Raw genomic sequence first — 19,272 nt, forward strand, 5'->3', positions numbered from 1 at the left:
ATTTGGAAGTATATTTTATTCATTTTATAGCAGTACAATTCCACATCAACTGCACTAAACTTGTGGAATTAACTCTGATATTCCAGCACTGTAACATAAAGCACTCTTTTTAAGTTCCTCCAAGGTGAGAGGAGTGTTTAAAAAAAAACAAACAACAACAACAAAGAACAAAACAAAAATCCACACACACAAACCCTAAATGTTTTGTTACATAGGAGATATACTATACATATTCTATGAAGTGAAATCTGGTTTGTATTTCTTCTTCTGAGTGCCCAGATGATATAAATGATTATGGCCATCTCTGTATAGCACGAAGCAAGCCACAAGCGTTTCATGTCTGGAACAGCTTGACGTAATCAACACACGTCTAAGGTATTTAAGGTGCGTATTTGGTGTCTCAAAAAGCCATGGCTCAGGCTGCTGTTCCCAAGTGTAAAATTTGGGGCTCTTTAGTAGACAATGAAACCAAAGAAACACCATGCATTCCTCACAAATAGTATATATGTTGCTATTAACTTAATCCACAGTTTCATTCTCTCCCTGTCCTAAACATAAAAGAAGGATAAGATAGTATTGACTCCTTTTGTCCTGGTTCCCTTAGAAGGTGTGAATAATACCCCGTTCCCTGACTTGTTCCTGGGTCCAGCTGCCTTGCACACCTAATGAAAAGATTCAGGCAGGCGACGGGTCTGAGAGTCACCTTCAATTTAGATTTCAGATTTTGCACTGAGGATACAGACGTTGGCCTTATAATGCTGTATATCTCTGAATTTTTTTGTGGAGGTCATACAGACAAACTAGGACTGTGGTTATGCTGGGTATATAGCAATGTACTCTGGCTTTGATACCATGACTAAATCCTCATGGTTTCTATAAATCAAAATGAATTTACCTGGTTTACTTCAACATGGGGGAGGGATGAAAGAAGCAGATACAATACGGTTTTGTCTCAGACACGTAGCATTGGCTGGAGATGGTAGTTTCACATTTATGACTGTGAAAGTCCTTTAACAAAATCTCCAAAAGATTAGTTCAAACAAACAATTTTCCAATTTATTTTGTTTTTCAAAAACAAAGAAAATAAATTATGAACATTATAAGGATCATCTTCCTTTTCTCTTTTGAAGCCCACGGAAATATTAGTATCTTGGGGCCCTTTTGTTCCTCTTTGCAGAGAGCCATGAAGAAAATTGGTTATTTTTTTTTCTCTGTCATTTTCTGTAGATTGAATAGAGATTGATTGCTCTTCTGGGATGAGAAAAAACAGGCTGTGTCTTTCTGTGATATTCTGTGCTAGCATCGGTGGAGAGCATGAAGCAAGCAGCTTAGTGTTGAACTCGAGTGTCAGTGAACGTAGGTTCAATTAAGTCAATTTACTTATATAGTAGATCCTGTTCGTACTGGCAGCTCCCCTGCTCTCTCACTGTCTGGAAGCTGTTTTTTCATCATAGTTTTAGATACAGTTCTTATTCTTGTTTTGAAGTTCATGGTGAATCTTCCTTTGATACTGGTAGTAGATAGATTTGTCTGAAGGGTACTGTTGCATTTTATGTCTCCTGTTTGTTTTCTTGTCTTTTCTATCCATTAAACAGCATACCCTTGCTAAGCATGCGCTGAAGTTGGTACTTGGTAGATACACAGATACTTGAAGAAATACATTCTTATTAAAGTTAAGAAGTTGTGAAAGACAATTTGAAAATTCACAGTGGTCATATAATTCTCTTGGTGCCTCCTTATTTTCTGATTTTTTTGCATATGCAAAGAAGCCCAATAGGCACTGTAGAAGTCATTTACTGGTAGAAATGCTCATTTGCTACTGCAGTTGGCGTAGCTGTGTATGCGTGCAAGGCCCTTTGCTGTCTATCCTGCATATCGTGCCTCCTGAGTAGTCTATGGAATAGAAGTTATAAAAATGACTTAGGATTTTGTTTCCAATGTTTTTTGTTTGTTTGTTTGTTTTTCCGTTATAGGGAAATGCTGTTCTTTTGTTATGTATTTTTATACTTATTTGCTTCTTGGCATTGAGTTCCCTGTAAAATCAACATCTATGTTTAAAAATATATTTTTTTAAAGGCAAGCTGTCATAAAATGCATATGGATGTGATGGTATTCATTTAAAACTGTCTGTTCCAAAACCCCACAGAGGTGAACTCATTTGAGAAACAGTCTGTTTCCATACATCACAACGTATGTTTAGCTAAAGAATGTTACTGTCACCTCCAGGGATATTACCAATGAGAGAAGCAACAAAAACGAAGGATCATTCACATGTTTGGAGGAATGTTTTTACTTTGCGGTAATCCTATGGCAAGTGTTTGAGTTTCATGCAGAAGTAAAAGTATTTTGGCTAGTACAACTATTTTGCCTCCCCTCTGTCTGCATGTGCTGAGGTAGCTGTGTGTTTTCCTGACTCTGTCTGTATGGGGTGAAACAAATGCGTCATCATCTTGTTCTGTATTTGCCCTCCAGCAGTGGATGCCTTGAAGAAATAGAAACTGAAAAGTAAACAAAAAAACATTGCCTGCACCTGGCCAATTGCTCAGTGTTTAAAAGGGTGTGGGATGAAGTAGTTTGTGCCTGATCTCAGCTGGTGATCATCATATGGATCCTCTTACCCTTCAAGCATGAGATTTGATTACCTTGGGTCTTTTTGTTCATGCTCATATAGCTGTGAATACAACACCTGCTAAGTTACCTAACTCTGTAAAATTACCTAATTTTATAACCCTTTAACTAGGGAAGTACACTTGGTTAAAAGAGAGCCTCTTTGTCTCAGCCAGTAGCATAAGGCCAAACAATGTAAAAGTGATTTTCCAGCTGTGACCTCTGCAAAAGCTTGTAGCTTACAGCTGCAGCAATCCATTTCTCAGGTGGAGGTGTCCTGCTCTGCCCATGCTGTGCCCAATGTAATACCTGATACAGGCATGGTGATACAGATATACTCTAAGTTAAGCACACCAAAATGACCGCACCTGCTGGTGGTCTTGCAAATGATTCAGCCTTGCAGGCTGGGGCTGAGTCTGAGAGGTCTATGCAGATCAGGCTGAGATATCTGAAATACCTGTGAATTTTCCTGGTTAAGCAAGACAGCTGAGGGGTTAATGCTGACCCTAGTATTCCTGCCCAGTGTTTAAATCACAGGTTAAAAAATAATCCTGTGCGTCTAAAACCCAATTGTCTGTATTTTTCATTGGATGTAATAACTACTGGAAATAATTTTGAAGTGCAAGGGCAATTAAAAAATTGTTCTCATAGAAGGGAATATTGCAAATTATTAATAAATGAGTGGACCATGGGCACAGCTATCCTCATTGCCAGCGCCACTCCTGAAATGCAGCAGCATAGTTCAATTGCATTCTGCAGTAAATTTATGCAAATGAATTGTCTTCCCTACTGATGGGAGCTGTTTTCACTCCGAGCAGGATGAAATGACTCTGATGTCTCATCCTGTTTTTTCCTCCCTGTTTTTCCTCCACCCTGATCTTTGGACGTGTGCTCTCATTGTTTTTTCTTTTTCCCCCTGCGGTTCCTCTCTGTATTCCAGACAAAGAACCTGTTTTTAATTTTCATGTGTCATGTCTGTCTCATAAAACACACACACTGGATCATATGACTGTTGTGCAATATTAGAGTGCTGTTGAAATGAATATCACATATAAAGACTTGTAAAGTCATCTTGAAATAAAAATGTACCAAGTTTCAAATTTGAAAGCAGCAATAATTCTGTGCAGACGACAGACATAAAGATAGGCTGACCACGAATGAACAACTACATTTAAAAATGGTCCTCGTGGCTTTGTCCCCAGCCCCTGTCGCCAAAGCCACCCCTCGCAACCCAGCCGAGCAGGGGCAGGTGGGGACCGGCTCGACGCGTCGAGCAGGACGCCGTGGGGCCGTGTTCAGCGCTGCGGTTGCCCCTTTATTGTGCTTGGAAGAAAGCATCTGTCCGGGATTGACCCGAAGCGTAACATCTTTGGCTCACATCAGCATCCAATTATGAATCAGCTACAAACGCCTTAGTTACGTTGGTCTGCCCTGTCCTAAGGCTGTGTGTGACCGAGGGCCTAAGATTTACTTCACGTGTGCAGGCACAGGTTTGGTAGTACAGCTTCAGGAGGTCAGTGGGAGGTAGGCAAGGGAAGGAGGTCCTTCATGAGTGTGGGCCACAGACTTCAGCAACTGCTTTCTCTGCAAGGCTTGTGAGCCAAGGATGTCGGTGTGTTTATTCATTCTGTTTTGCAGTCACTATGAAGCATAATTTTTGAGTATGTTGCAGCAGGAATAGTTACGGGAGTTTTAAAGTAAGTCATCCATCTGAAAACACCTTTTCTGCTCCTAACCATTCAGACAATAATCTGATCTGAAAATTCCTAACATGAGACCCCAGACGGTGTTTGTACAGGTGGGGGTATCTGTACTGATGAAGCAGAAAGATGCGGGGATTTTAATGATGCATGTTACTGCTGAGTTTTTCCTGTTTCCCAGAGACTTCTGCAGCATCAACTCCACAGCACATGTTGCAGCGGGACCCACACTGTCTTTGGACTCCTTGCCCTGGGAAGGAGGCATTGGAGCCAAAAACAGGCCCGTCCTCCTCCTCCTCCTCCTCCTCCTCCTCCTCCTCCTCCTCCTCCTCCTCCTCCACCCTCTTCCCTTCCCTTAGCTGAGTGCAGCACAGCAAAGAGCAGGGTGGTGATGGTGATCTGAAGGGGGAAAGAACAAGGGGAACTGCAGAACATGTAGGATGTCATAGGAGCAAGTCAGGAGACTGTGCCAAAAAAAGCAATTCTTTCCACATAACTATGAGCCTATCGTGCGTGTGCATTAGACATGGTGCAAAATAGGACGAGAGAAGTTTTTGAATGCTCACACAGAGGGGAAGGGCTGTGCAGCTACGTGACGACCAACAGGATGTCATCATTTGGGGATAATTTTGTTCCTCCAGGATAATTTTGTGTTCCCATCTTACAGAAATATGAATAGCAACAGGAAGGAGTTCACAGATAATTCTGTTAACCTGGAGTGCTTGTACACAGTCTGCTCTTGTTATTGCTGTTATTACACACATCTGTCTTATTTGAGAAAATGTCCTTTGCTTTTCTTTTGTGCAATGTTTCTTGATTTGCTGTCATCTGGGCATGCTGAATTGTGACACCTTCCACGATCAGAGTAACAAGAGGTGGTCAGCAAGGTCACCCGTGCTGTCATGGGGCTTCAATTTTTCTGAGTCGGTTTTTGTGGGAATGGGCTGGGATGAGGCAGGAAGGGCTGGGCTGAGCTGAATGAGAGCAGAATGTGCCCTTTGTACCTGACATGCTTGCTGGGTTTGGGTTGCTCGCCATGCTCTTATACACTGCATAGGGGATTAAAGCAGTTGCTAGTCCACCAAAGATATTGCTTGGCCCTCTCCCTTGGGGCTTGTCTCCTCTGCATTGTGCTGCTTTCAGGTTGAGACATCACTGGGAGCAGAGGTGTGAAAGTGCCCTGGGCAGAGCATTCCTGGATGTGAGGGGAGTGAGGGAAACACCATGGCCTTCCACATTTGTAGGAGAGAGCACCCATTCGCTGCAGAAACGCAGCCCTGCGATACCAGGGCTGAGAGCATCCTGCTGTGGCGCAGCTCGGAGAGGTGAGGCCATGGCCCAGGCTTGCTGCTGCTCAGGATTTGCCGAGATGGGAGCACAAACAGTGCACTGACACGTTCCTCCCCAGCACCTACTGGGGAGAAGGGCTGAGCTCTCTGCCCGTACATCTGTCCCTGTGCTCTGTCAAATCCTATGGTTACTAAGGCTGCCACATAAACAGACGACACAAAGCTGATGACACAAAGATGATGATTTTGCTGATGACACAAAGCTGGGAGGAGTGGCTGGTACCCCAGAGGGCTGTGCTGCCATTCAGAGGGACCTCAAGAGGCTGGAGGGTTGGGCTGAGAGGAACCTCATGAAGTTCAACAAGGCAAATGCAGGGTCCTGCACCTAGGGAGGAATAACCCCAAGCACCAGTACTGGCTGGGGGCTGACCTGCTGGAGGGCAGATCTGCAGAGAGGGACCTGAGAGCCCTGGTGGGCAGCGGCTGACCAGGAGCCAGCAATGTGCCCTTGGGGCCCAAGAAGGCCAGTGGTGTCCTGGGCTGCATTTGGAAGTGTTGCCAGCGGGTCGAGGGAGGTGAGCCTGCCCCTCTGCTCAGCCCTGGTGAGGCCACACCTGGAGTATTGTGTCCAGTGCTGGGCTCCCCAAGACAAGAGGGACATGGGGCTACTGGAGCGAGTCCAGAGGAGGGCCACTAAGGTTATGAGAGGACTGGAGCAGCTGTCATATGAGGACAGGCTGAGAGAGCTGGGCCTGTTTAGCCTGGCAAAAAGGAGACTGAGGGGAGACCTCATCAATGTGTGTAAATATCTGAGGGGAGGGTGTCGAGAGGATGGAGCCGGTCTCTTTTCAGTTGTGCCCAGTGACAGGACGAGAGGCAACAGGCACAAACTGAAGCACAGGAGGTTCCGGCTGAATACGAGGGGGCACTTCATTACTGGGAGGTGACAGAGCACTGGGACAGGCTGCCCAGAGAGGTTGTGGGGTCTCCTTCTCTGGAGATATTTAAAACCCGCCTGGATGCCCTCCTCTGCAATGTGCTCTAGGTGATCCTGCTTGGCAGGGGCTGGACCAGATGATCTTCAGAGGTCCTGTCCCACCTCGGCCATTCCGTGATTCTGAGACTGCAGATCCAGAGGCAACAGGTTTTGAAGATCAAATCTCACGGTCTTTCCCCAAAGTTGTGAAAATCTCTAGTTTTTAAACACTTAATATTTGGTGACTTCTGTAGGATAGTCTCCTAGGGAAAAATGCTCAGTGAAAAGTATCATCTGGGCAGCAAATGCTGATCAAGACAGAGCTAGCTTCATGGAGCTGCTCACTAAGTAGGAGGCAGTCTCCGTGGCACAGACTGGAAGCAATCATTTGCAAGAACAGGAGTTTTTCGTTCCTGACATGCAGTTTTGTTTTTCAGAAAGTCTGTGGTTTGGTATACTGGCCTTGTAAAAGCCAAAAGCAAATGGAAAGGTCGTGGCCATCAGGGCATGTCTCTGTCAGCTCCCTTCTCTCCAGGTTTGGGGGGCAGCAGGAGGGAGCACAGCACGCAGATTTCCAGCTGACTAGAGCAGGGTATGGCAGCAGCTGCAAACACTTCTCTTTCAGGCAGAGAGGTAATTTCAGCACTTCTGGAGGCTGATGTTGTGCGAACTGCAGTTACTTCAGAGGCACTTTTTTTTTCCACATGTGAATACTTGGACAAAGCAAAATATTTTTGCTTGGGATTCTTGGACTCCCCTCACGATGCTGTTGTTGTACAGAGATTCTCTGAGTTCTTCAGGCTTTTTGTGGGGTTCCTTTGCGCTGACTCAGAGAAGGATTTCACATATAAGGGGGCAAATTCTAGTCTGACAGGCTGGTGTAAACCTGGAGTCATTCCAGGGCAGTAACTGAATCAAACTCTGGCAGAGAATTGCGCTGCTATTTCTAGATACTAAACTTTCCATGATTTCTTTCTAACTTGCTTTATCTTGTTTTCTATTGTTTTTAACAGTGCTAAGAATAGAACAGATTGTTGTTACAGTGAGTCTGTTTTTAGAAAAATTATAACTAACTATTTTTACATCTGGCTCTGTGTTGCATGTGTGCTTGCTCTCTCCACGCTATTCCCGTGTATGTCCAAGGCCAGGCGCATGTCCACAGCGCTGTGGGCATGGGGAGAGCTGGTGGCAGAAGTGGCTGTCCTTTGTGACAGTACATCCATGCCCATCCTTGTGCTTGTCTTCCAGCTTTGCTTGCTGAGGATTTTTGCTTCGCAGGATAAATGGCCATCACATACCAAGAAGGAGCTGTATTTGTGGGCTGCATGAACGTACAGTGCTACAAACCTGCAGAATATCTTCTTTTTAGGGAATTGTATTTGCTGGATTTTTCTATTTTCCCCTGCCATGTTCTGGCTGCTGGGCAATGCAAGTTGCAAACAGGAGCTGTGAGTTCTTTGTGTTCTTTAACATGAAGTTTGGGTCATGGTAGCTACCTGATTGCAACCACATTGAGAAGCCTCTATTTTTTTCCCTTTCTTTTTATTTTTTGAAGATGTGGCTTAAGTGTGGCTGTGGATGAAATGGTAGTCTTGCTTCATCCCAAGGCGCTGGGATGATGTTACTGGGCTGTCCAAAGGAATAAACCCTGGTTGGTTTGATTGTAACTTTGCCTTATTTAAGGAGCAGTTCCTACGCAAGATACTGTGAGTAATTCATATTTAATTTTATCATTCTCTTGGCCTAAGAAAGTATCAAAAAACATCCACAGATTCAAAACTACCACAACTAGAGTGCCACAAATCTCTTCGCTCTCAGTGCAGGTTGAGGTGAATGCCTCTACCTGGGATGTTAGCAGCAGTGGGGCAGGTGGGTCCCTTCTTGGGGTCGCTCTTTTGCTGGGGTGACAAGTGGAGGCAGCTGCCCGGGAGGAGGGACTGCTGGGCTGAGGTTTCCTGCCATGCACGGGAAGTGTATGGCAATTTTCTGTCTTTCACGTTGCATTTCAAAATGAAGAGGAATACGGTTTCTGATATTGGAATAGGTATTGTCACATGTGGCCAGGTAGCTTTCTTGCTCACAGTGTTAGACAGGAGGTAGGCAACTTTTATTGTACCAGAATCAGGAAAGAAAAATAGTAGAAATGGGAGTATTTAACAAAATGCTCCGAATTCTGGAGGAAGTTTTGATGTCTTTTTAAAAATTATTATTATAATTCTAATTTACTTACTATTTTGCATTTCTAGAAAACTTGATTTCTCATCAGGTAAAAATTTTAGGTCCCCTTTCTTACACTTATGATTGAGAAAGATTGTTTTAATGCTTGGTTTTGCAGATTGTGGGAGAATATATATATGCATACGTGAACTTGTATATAAACATTTTAAACGTGTTTCAATGGTGAAAAAACCCTTTTATGGAGCCCTTTCCATTTTCCGTCACGAAGTCTATTCTGGGTTTGTTTGGTCTCCCTCCACCTTTTCCCCTCCAAATTAACATAGTGTCAAATCTGTTAAGAAAATGTCCTTGCACTTTAGGACTAGTACATAAAATAATAAATAATTTTTGATTAAAGGGCTGCCCTCGTCAGGGTAGTCCTTTAGTTAGGAATTCTGCCATACAAAGGGCTCCTGCTGAAAACAACAGAAATTCTGTGCATAAACCTGCTGGGGGCCTGCACTGCAGCAGCCTCAAGGAAAAATCCTAAATTCTCTCATCATTACGTGTTTCGACTGTAATGTTTCGTTGTTGTCTTTGTAATTTAGCCATTCTTACATCAATTTAACAATGCTTTTTTTTTTTTCCCTTGGATAGCTATAATGATTTCTGCAAAGCTCATTGAATTTGCTTTGCTATGTGGTTGTATTCCAAGTGGGGTTTTTAATTTTAGACCAAACTCAGCCTAAACTTCTTCATTTAAATGCATTTTACATCAAAGTCATGGCAAAAACAAATGTTTTGCTTGTTTTTAATTACATTACAAAACTCGCAAAACACCGTTTAATGCTGGGCCTGGGTTCCGCACCTAAGGAGAGTTACTACTTACGTTACCTGAGTTTGCCAGAGCTGGTGGATGAAACAGTGTTGTTTATGGAGATGGAAGCAAGTGAATGATGGAGATTTGGGATGTGAAATTCATCAGGGAAATGTTTCAAAGCATTCTTGAGCAAACCCTCGGTCCTCTAATCCCTTCTACCAGTAGAGGTCCTTTTGATGCACACTAAGTGATGCTTATCAATTGAAATGGAAATCTATTATTTACATTAGGGACTGAAGGTTATCAGATGGGCATCTGATGAAAGACCTGTGCTTCGAGGAGTTCTTCCCCAGCGAAGCATTGATGGTTTTGCCCCTGGAGCCAGAGAGGACAGAGGGTGTTCCTGAGGGTACCCCATCTCTGTCGTGTTAACTGCAGTCTAACACATCCCTGGATTTTCTGCGTTTGCCAGAGTGAAATCAATTACTCTTTCCATCAGTGCAAATCTAGTGCCATTTGAAGGGCGTTTGGAAAATTTGTGATGCTTTCTGATAATTGCAAGGGTAAATTATTTTCTTGCTTAGCTGGGGAGTCCTTTTATAATCTTGGAGGCTTTGTGTGGGCAGAGCTTTGTCTGGCTGCTTGGGCTGGGCGGCATGGGAGGAGGCAGTGCTGTGCCTTCTCTGTCCCTATCTGCCTCCGTGCCCCAGGCTGGGAGTCACGCCGGTGGTGGGAAGCAGGTCACTGCCGTCCAACCAAGCCAGACTTCAAAGTGGTGGGTAGTAAAGGAAAATTCTTAATCTCAAAACATTTCTATGTCAAACCTGCCTTCAGCAGTGCATAGGGAGTGGATGTGAAGGGACCGTCAGGACTGCAGCACCCGCGATCCCTGGCTGCCCACTCATCGCCAGCTCTTCCCTGCCCCGGAGGAGAGTGGGGAGCCTGGGGCTTCGCTCTGTGCTGCGTTTCTCCAGCAGCTCATCAGGCCTGCAACCGGACAGGCTGGCAGCCCACTGGTTAAGCCAGAACCCGTGGCAGTGCAAATTTCCATGCCTGTGCAAGGCCTTGCAAACGCATTATCTACGGGCCGCAGATAGTTGCTGTCATTGGGAACCAAAGGCTTTTGGTGCAACTTCTGCCCTCTCGCAAGGTGGAGTATTTTCCAGCACTTTCTGCAGAACTTCTTTACGCATGCAAATGCTGGCGTGCAGCTCTCTTTCCAGTTTTACTGCTGTTTGCCTCCTGCGAAATTCCCCCCCTGCCCCACTGCACGTAGCAGGGGCAGCACGGGGATGTGATCCTTTGTGGGGTGCCCTGTCCTTACCTTGCTGGGGGTTTTTTGGACACCCGGGCAGCGCAGGGACGCCGTGCTGCAGGGCATGCATTGCAGGGCACCCAGCACAGGACAGGAGGATGCAATGTGCTTGTGGCAGCTTTCTTGGCCGGGTGTCAAAAGCTGAGCAGATTTGGTCAAAGAGGGTGAGCCAGGCTTATTTCAAGAAGAGTTTCTACTGTTACTTGGCTATAACGTATGTTTTATTGAGACATAGCAAAGTTACGATCTAAATTCAGTCATCTGCCCACTTGGAAAATGCCCTAGTGTTGGTTTTACAATTATCTTTGGTTTTTAAATTCTCAGCCATAACTTTCCAGGAAAATCCCTGAGGAGTCTCTGCAAGCCTAGCTGTGAAATTATGTGGGTTTTATTGATTTCCGCAGGATAGATCTCTGATCTCCCATTTTATGTACTGTATAAAACATCTTCACTTACCTGTGCTGTCAGGGATGCTGGCCAACAGTGAGATAATACATTTGTGGAAACAGATTTATTGCTTCGAGCTGAAGAGTAGGAGACAACTGTACTAATTGCTACGATATAAACCAGTCCATACCAAATTTTTTTAGGACTGCTGTGTGTTCCTTAGAGAATGTATGGAAGTAAAGAGCTGCACTTCATAGCAACTTTGTACGATAATTAGTTTGGCTCGTATTAAGCCATTGTGAATCAACTAACCTGTAATGATGAAATAGGGATAGGACTAACTTGTGACAGTTACAGATGTAGTTTAACAGCTTATCACATGTGAAATCAGTTAATAAGCAATAGGGCTTAATGCTGTGATAGCATCTGGTTTTGTTTTTTCTACCTCCAGCTCTTGGCTTTATCCCACGGGAAGATGCGCCTTCTCTTTGACAGTCGGCTGGATTTTCCAGCTGCCAAGTCACAGAGTAAGCTTATTTCAGACCTTGGATTTCTGGCTGTGAATCCAAAGTAATTCAGCCAATTTCAAAGAAGCTATTTCATATATGTCTGCATATATATCTGATGGAAAGATTCAGCTTATCGTCCCATGTAAAGAGATCTGTCCATCTCCTCATATATTGTACCGTGTGAGCTAATCTTGGCAATGGAAGTTTTATCTCTTTCTGTGCAGCCTTAGAAAATGATGACTCCTGTGCCTTTTTATTTTATTTTTATTTTTCAAGTTATCTTTCTCTCTGACTTTCCCTGAGGCTGAGGCATCCAAGTACTATCTCTCTAGAGGAGATTTCAGCAGCAGACATTAGGAATGGGGAAAGAGTAGCATGATATGAGTCATTAAATAGCAATAAAGAAAGCAAATTATAAACCGGAGCTGTCTCAGAACAGGAACCACCTATTGTGAATTTTCAGGAGTTTTGTTTGCTTTTGGTAAATGCCTGCTTCTCTCTAAATTCCAAACTGAAAGATGAACGGGTGAATGTGCTTTTTGCAGTTTCACAATTAGAAGCTTCAGTCATGGCACAGAAGTGAGTCAAAAGTCCCTATTTCATTCCTTCCCCATTTTTCACTCATCTTTGGTTTCTCACTTACCAAGGTATTAATCATGTTTTTGAGGGGAGTTTGGGCTGTAACAGCACCTTTTCTTGACAGCCAGCTTCAGTTCCAAGAGGGAAAATCCAAAACCAGCCAACAAACTGAAAAAAAACACGGCAAGACACCAAAACCAAGAAAAACATAATGACCCAAAGTGAAAAAAAAAATTAAGAGCTATCTGTTGCAGCAAAGCATTTCTGTGGAGTTGAGAAGGCCACATGAGAGCAGAGTTGTATTCGGCCCCCAGCCCCTGTTTGGGGTACTCAGGGGCATTTGAGATGGTGGCTGGAGCCGTGTCCCGAGAGGAAGAAATGCAGGTGGCTTATTTGCAAGTGACCTTGAGGAACAGTGCAGGCAGAAGCTGGACCATGCAATCTGTTATCCAGAGTTCAGGCTCCGTAGCGAGAGGTGCCGTACAGCCACGTGCTGTGTGCAGGCTCCCTATCGAGTGTGGTCAGAGCAGCCTCAGCAATAAACACCCCTTCCTACACGTCAGCCCGCAAAATGTAAATATTTAAGGGGTCCTGTTGGAGGGTAAGCTCTTTCAAGAGCCTTCTGTTTATAATCACTCACAAAAGTAACTGTTTCCTATTATACAAAGAGCATGTGGTAGGTTCCTGTGCTTAAGCACTTGGCTAACGTAGGACGAGGAGCACACGGAGCTGGCGAGCTGGGCTTGCTGCCGCTTTGTGCACGCTCCACTGGCCGGGCACAGCTTTCTGCCCCGCAGCGATGGGCTCCGTGCGGCACACGGTGCTGGTGCCACTGGTCGCAGCCCAACGCTGCCTTCATCCAGCAGAAAACCGGGCAGAATTCAGCCACCCTGAGATGCAGCTGTGGCACGTCACGTCTTAGGTGTACAGCTCTCCTGCTCTCAGCAAGCTGGGATCTTTTTTTTCCCCAAGTACTGAATAACATAGGATGCAGCTCCCTGCAGAAATTCACTGATCAGACCCTGTTTTTTTATGAGGACACAGGTATTTGGAAGGTATAAAGGTATTTGGAACATACTGCTTTTGATATCTCTGAGGGCCAAACAGCTGATGGCTTTGTAGCTGACTTGCTGCAAATGCTGACATCTTTCAGGGCTCTGCTGGCACCTCCTCTCTGGGGGAAAGATGTGGTTTTAGCACACTGTCACCATTTATTTCTAACTTCTGCTTTATGAAAATGGTGCTACCAAGAGCCTCCTGCACTCCAGAGCAGCTTTTTATGGTTCCTCATGCGCTGAACTTGTAGGGAACAGTGAGCTTCCAGATTTGTTAGAGATAAAAATGTGTTTTAATCTTGTTCCTTTTTCTCTTTCTTCTGTCTTTTTGTTGTTGTTGTTCCAGAGATACATTTGTGCTGCCACAGTGCAGGCCCAGCTATAGTGTCTGTACCTTGTATCACCATAAATGCTTCCAGCATCCCAGGCTGCAGCTGAGGTGAGCAAGATAAGCATGACCTTCAGAGTGTCCTGAGCGTCTGAGGTTTTTCTGCATGGGTCCAGGTCTCCCATGCAGCATCTTCTGGCTTTGCAGGCAGTTTCTTGTTCCTTCAGAGTGGTGCCCCTGGATTAGTCGTGTCAGTCTTGTTTCCTAGTGTGGAGTGATGTAGGATGAGTTAATGTCTTGTTGAATTAAGAATGAATCTTTCCCTGCCTTGTGTTGTATTTGACAGTTGTTTATGATCTGATACCAAGTTATTATAAGGTAGTGTTGTTTAATCTCTTTAAACTGATGCTGGTGAGTTATTGAAGAAGGCTGAATATTCAGCTAATTTGATCTGATTAGGATTTATTCAGATAATGTTTATCGTAAAAGTGCACTCTGATTAGATTTATTAAATGTTACTGTGAGCCATTTTACCCTGGAGAGAAAACAAGAGGTAAAAACGTTCTGGGAGGCTGGCCAGCAATTTGGAAAGTTCATAATAAAAATATGATTAATAATGGATGTTTGACATTGTTTGATATGATCTTATTTCTGTAGTTAAGGTTTTTCATCCAGGATACTCACGTCTGCTCTCCATTCACATATATCATACTACCTCAGGGAAAAAGGAACAGTGCAGCTAACTCAGATGATTGTTCGGAAGGAAGTTCTCAAATTTTTTAGTGTTACTTGAGATTTTTGTATTCTCTTAAGATCTCTCAAAGATGTAGGTCATGTGTAAACTAATTTTCTCCATATTTTCCTTTACCATCTGCCTGCCTCATGGTACCTGTGCTGAACATTCATGCTGCTGCTGGTGGCTGCTGTTTTGTGAAGAAGCGAGTAGGAATACGGAAATCCCTGTTGCATCTCAGTTTCTCAGAGACAGCTGAGTAAGAGGAAGTTGAGGTTTTCTGATGGTACAGGGAGTGCTTTGCCCTTGAGACTGGCTGGATCAGAGTGATGCAAGGTCAGCTCTGGCTTGGACTTATGAGGTACTGCAAGCAAATAAATGGTAACTTATTCTTCCATGATGGCAGTGTACAAGTGGTGCCATAAGGAGATGTTCCCAGCTTTTCAAGCTGCTGGTGGCATGTTCCATCTTAGTTTCTGATTCCTCCCGTTTGCAATAGCTGTATCAGCTTCTGTGAATGAACTGGTGGTTTAGGTTGAGATAAAGAAATAAATACGAGCCCCTCAGAGCTACCAGATGCCAAGTTAGCCCCTGGTGAAGGTGCATTACAGGTCAATCTCTGTGCTTGGTGCACAAGAGGATGTGACGGTTACAGCTTATTACAGCTGTGGATCTCCTTTTTTACCTGAGGTGAGATATTCAGCCCCTAGAGTTGGAGGTCCCCTGGTTCACCAAGGAAGTGTTGGCCATCACCAATATCCCATGGACAGAGTTCATATGAGGAAGAAAAATGTTTTTATGTTGTCATAGGCTGTCATATAAGCAACTGCAGAATGATTGTTTCCAAATCCAGTGTGTCCCAAACTGTAGACTCAACAAGACTACTTTGGTGGGTTGCATATCCACTCAGCTGGCTTTAGATAGATGTCTGCTGCCACAGGAGTGCTGTATTTGGCCACCGAGTGGCACTCCAGACCCAGCAATCTAACAGGGGAAGGGCATATATCTGTAACCAGGTTGCAAGGATCTAAAGTACAACTAGTCACAAGTGTGTAGACAGCATTGAATCAAATGGAATTGCTGAAGGTTAAATTACTATCTTCAGAAATGTACTATAGTATCTGATTTGACATTTCTTTATCCCAGTACAATATAAATATCAAATATGATTAGCTGTCAGGGAGCAACAAAAATGAGCCATCATCTTTCCAAACATTTCCCTCCAGAAATATAGTAGGAGGAATTATGAGGGGAAAAAAGAAAACAAAAACTTTTTGTTGCTGAAGGTGGATCAAAGTTTCAAAATACCCATTGAAAATGGTCTTTGTTTTGTTTGCTAGAATGTTTGTTTCCTGGAAGGTGCCGTGGCGTTGATGTTAGAGGCAGATGTTCAAGCTGCTGCATCTGTTGCTAGATACAACCTGTTGCTCTTTGGGCAGTGCTAGTTTTTTCATCCAGCCTTAGTGTTGCTTCCAAGTTTTGTTTTGACACTTTGAGGTTGCATTGTGCTTACAGAACCAAACCTCCCAGTAGCTTGCCCGTTTTTTTTTTTAATCAAGAAAAAAATCAAATAAAGCATCACATTTAATTGACCTCGTTGGCAAAGTTAATTGTGAGCAACTAGCTGTAATCCATAGCTTTAAATTAAGATATTATAGGTCAAGCAAAGCTCTGGTGTGAATCAAATTTGAGTTACATGACCATATTCCAATTTAGGGTGTGCTAGAATTTAGGCAATGCAATATTTAAAACATTATTCAATGCCATAACAAGTCATCCATCATACTTTGTGGATCTAGAATTGTTTATAACTGCTTTAATTACAGTGAACAGTTTCTAGCTTATAGTATCATTACTATTCAGACTGTGTGACATCAATCTAATTCTCTTTTGTGAGATCAGTGGGTAACTCCAGTCTACTGGTGTACATGTGTAACTGTGAAGGCAGCTGTTGGAAGAGAACTTTAGCAGTATTTCAGAATAAACGCACCTGGTAGAGCTCTAGTTCCTAATGAAGATGGGATATCTCATCAGATAAGAAATAATTATCGTTCTTCCTCGAGTCAATCTGTCACAGAGCACTGTTAAGTTTAATGACTATTTTCACAAAAGAGGGAAAAGTTGGTCCTATCCACTGCAGGTTGGTTCCTTGTTTCAGATCGTGCCTGGTGGTAATCACATAGCCCTGGCTGGGGTAAATGATTGTAGCTTCACTGACGTCTGTGTGTCTTTCTGATTTACACTGGGCACAGATGATATCCAGCATTCTCCAAACAGCCCTTTAAATGTCAGCATCCTGTGGTGGGAGGCCATATCAGACCAGGATTGAAATTTCAGAATTTTAAAATGCTGCCTTTTAGCCTTTAACTGCAAATGCCAATCAAACATGATATTTTCAGAAATCCTTTTCTCAAATTATATAACTTCATCTCATAAATGTCTGTGCAGTGAATATGGGTACCCATGTGGGATGTCTTTTTGTGATATTAAGTGCTCTAGAGATCAGTATGCAGATGCTTCAAGGACAAAATCTTTGTATGCTTTCTGGTTTGTACTCAACTTGCAAAGAAGGCTGTTACTTTCCAGGCTTTTGCTTAATTGAGATAAAATCAAACATTATTGGCTGAAGTTATAATATTCTTGTACAGCATTTGTATTGCATTATGAGTGGCATCCTTAGTGACTGATAATTGCAATCATTTTGGAAGTGTGATGTTTCTTTTTTATGGTCGTAGAACTATAAACAGGTTTAATAGCAGTGTAACAGAAATAGTTTATCCTTTAAAGGCCTAAAATGAGAAGTCATTCTTCATTTTTATCTTAACAAGTAAGTAGAACACTTTTTCTATTTTCCTCCTAAGTAGCAGTGACCTGTCATAGGCAAATGTTTGTCTCATGACTTTCTGTTCTTCAACCTTGAAAGAGGTATTTAGGAAGTTAAGCCAAACATTTTTTACTGCATTCATGTAACCCGGTGTAATACTCCACTTCTTTATCATACAGGTTTCCATTGGTACTGTCGGACAGTTACGCAACAGAAATAAACATCTACATTTTAGCATATACTAAAGTTTTAGCATTTAGCATATGATGGCCATAAAATGCTGAGTATGTAGATACCTTGAACACTCACTCAGAATTTGTTTAAAAAGGGAAAAAAGGAAGAAGTAAGAAGGTCTGACTGCTCAGCCCTGACCTGGTGGAAGTGCTCAGAGCCCAGCAGCACCTCTGAAGGAGTGGGTGCTGCTCCGGTGTGGCCAGCTGGAGCGGAGCTCTGCTGGCTGGAGCTGGGAGATGGGGCACCAACGCATGAACCCCGTCTCTTGCTCTCAAGGTGAGCACCCTGCTCACTGCCGGGGACACCAGTTGGGTACAGGGCCACTCTTATTCCAGTGTGCTTTGGGTGAAGATGCCACATCATAGGGTGCTAGAGAGGGTGTGGGTGGTCGGGCTGGATTCCCACTGCTGCCTCTGCCCAGGGCAGCACTCCCCACCTGTGCCGTCCTCCCCGGCAGACAGCCCATTTTGGTAGGAATGCTTTGCAGGGTATGTTTAGAAACAGAGAAGGAGGTTATGCTTGTGCTACAGTTGTGCTCATGCTATGGTGATGACAAGCTCTTTATCTGATCTTCTGGGATTTCCAGGCTTTGTCAGTGGCTCCATTTTAGTATATTATGTCCTTTTGGAATTCTTCTTGTCCGCTGTCAGCTTAAAGAGATCACGCATACCTTGCACAATATCTTTTCTGCACTTAACTCACTAATCTGACTCATCCAAGCAAATGTGTCATCTCTGTATGACCACAAGATTTCCTTCCTGATAGGTTTGATCACGCCAGAAGACTTTGTAAGCCAGCAGAATGGGCTTTTGATCCTTTTCTGTTTTAGTTTTGGTGCAACACAGCTGTTACAATGGTGCCTCGGCTACGTTAGGGACAAGCAGAGTTATTTATCTTGGCTCCTGGTTCTCATTCACCATATGGCACCACGGCTTCACTCTCATCTGTTATGAGAAGCTTCAGTAGTCCCACATTTCCCTATGCGACACTGATGTACTACTGAACCACAGAATCATCTAGGTTGGAAGAGACCTCCAAGATCATCTAGTCCAACCTCTGACCTAACACTAACAAGTCCTCCACTAAACCATATCACTAAGGGCTACATCTAAATGTCTTTTAAAGACCTCTAGGGATGGTGACTCCACCACCTCCCTGGGCAGCCCATTCCAGTGCCTAACAACCCTTTCAGTAAAGAAGTTCTTCCTAACATCCAACCTAAACCTCCCCTGGCGCAACTTCAGCCCATTCCCTCTCGTCCTGTCACCAGGCACGTGGGAGAATAGACCAACCCCCACCTCTCTACAGCCTCCTTTAAGGTACTTATAGAGAGTGATAAGGTAGCCCCTGAGCCTCCTCTTCTCCAGGCTGAACAACCCCGGCTCCCTAATCCCGATGTGTCAGGCAGCTAATTTTATGTACAGATTTCCACACTGAAAACAGTTTAGGAAGTCTTTCGTATTTTGTTGTCAGATCTCTGTGAGGTTTCTGGATTTGTGTATCAGTTCAAGCCCTTTAATGCAAGTAGCCATGGAACGTGTGACTGAAGAAGAGGTGAAGGAACAGACACCAAAAAGACATTAAAAACAAGGGGTTTGTGCCAAATGACAGATGTCATTGCACAAGAGGCTGGGCTGGCCACTATGTTTCTGCTTTCTGTGCTGGAGGTTAAGGTTGTCTTTGTTTCTTTCACTTCACAAATGCTGGTGACCCTGTGAAGAGCAGGTCAAACCCCAGGCAACCTTCCTCTTAGGCAATG

General features: G+C 43.8%; 1 protein-coding gene across 3 annotated transcripts in view; it reads left to right on the forward strand.

Moving 5' to 3' along the window:
• Positions 1-19,272, forward strand: part of PID1 (phosphotyrosine interaction domain containing 1) — an 83,787-nt gene that overhangs the window by 46,821 nt on the left and 17,694 nt on the right. The window contains exon 1 of one of the 3 annotated variants that reach the window (XM_048062947.2): positions 13,789-13,833. The exons of the other annotated variants lie outside the window; for them this stretch is intronic. Within the exon in view, the coding sequence (XP_047918904.1) occupies positions 13,804-13,833 (30 nt within the window). The 5' untranslated portion in view covers positions 13,789-13,803. Of the gene's footprint in view, positions 1-13,788; positions 13,834-19,272 lie in introns of those variants that run through there. 3 annotated transcript variants of the gene reach the window in all.

The sequence above is a fragment of the Anser cygnoides genome, chromosome 9, assembly GCF_040182565.1.
Source record: "Anser cygnoides isolate HZ-2024a breed goose chromosome 9, Taihu_goose_T2T_genome, whole genome shotgun sequence".
NCBI lineage: Eukaryota > Metazoa > Chordata > Aves > Anseriformes > Anatidae > Anser > Anser cygnoides.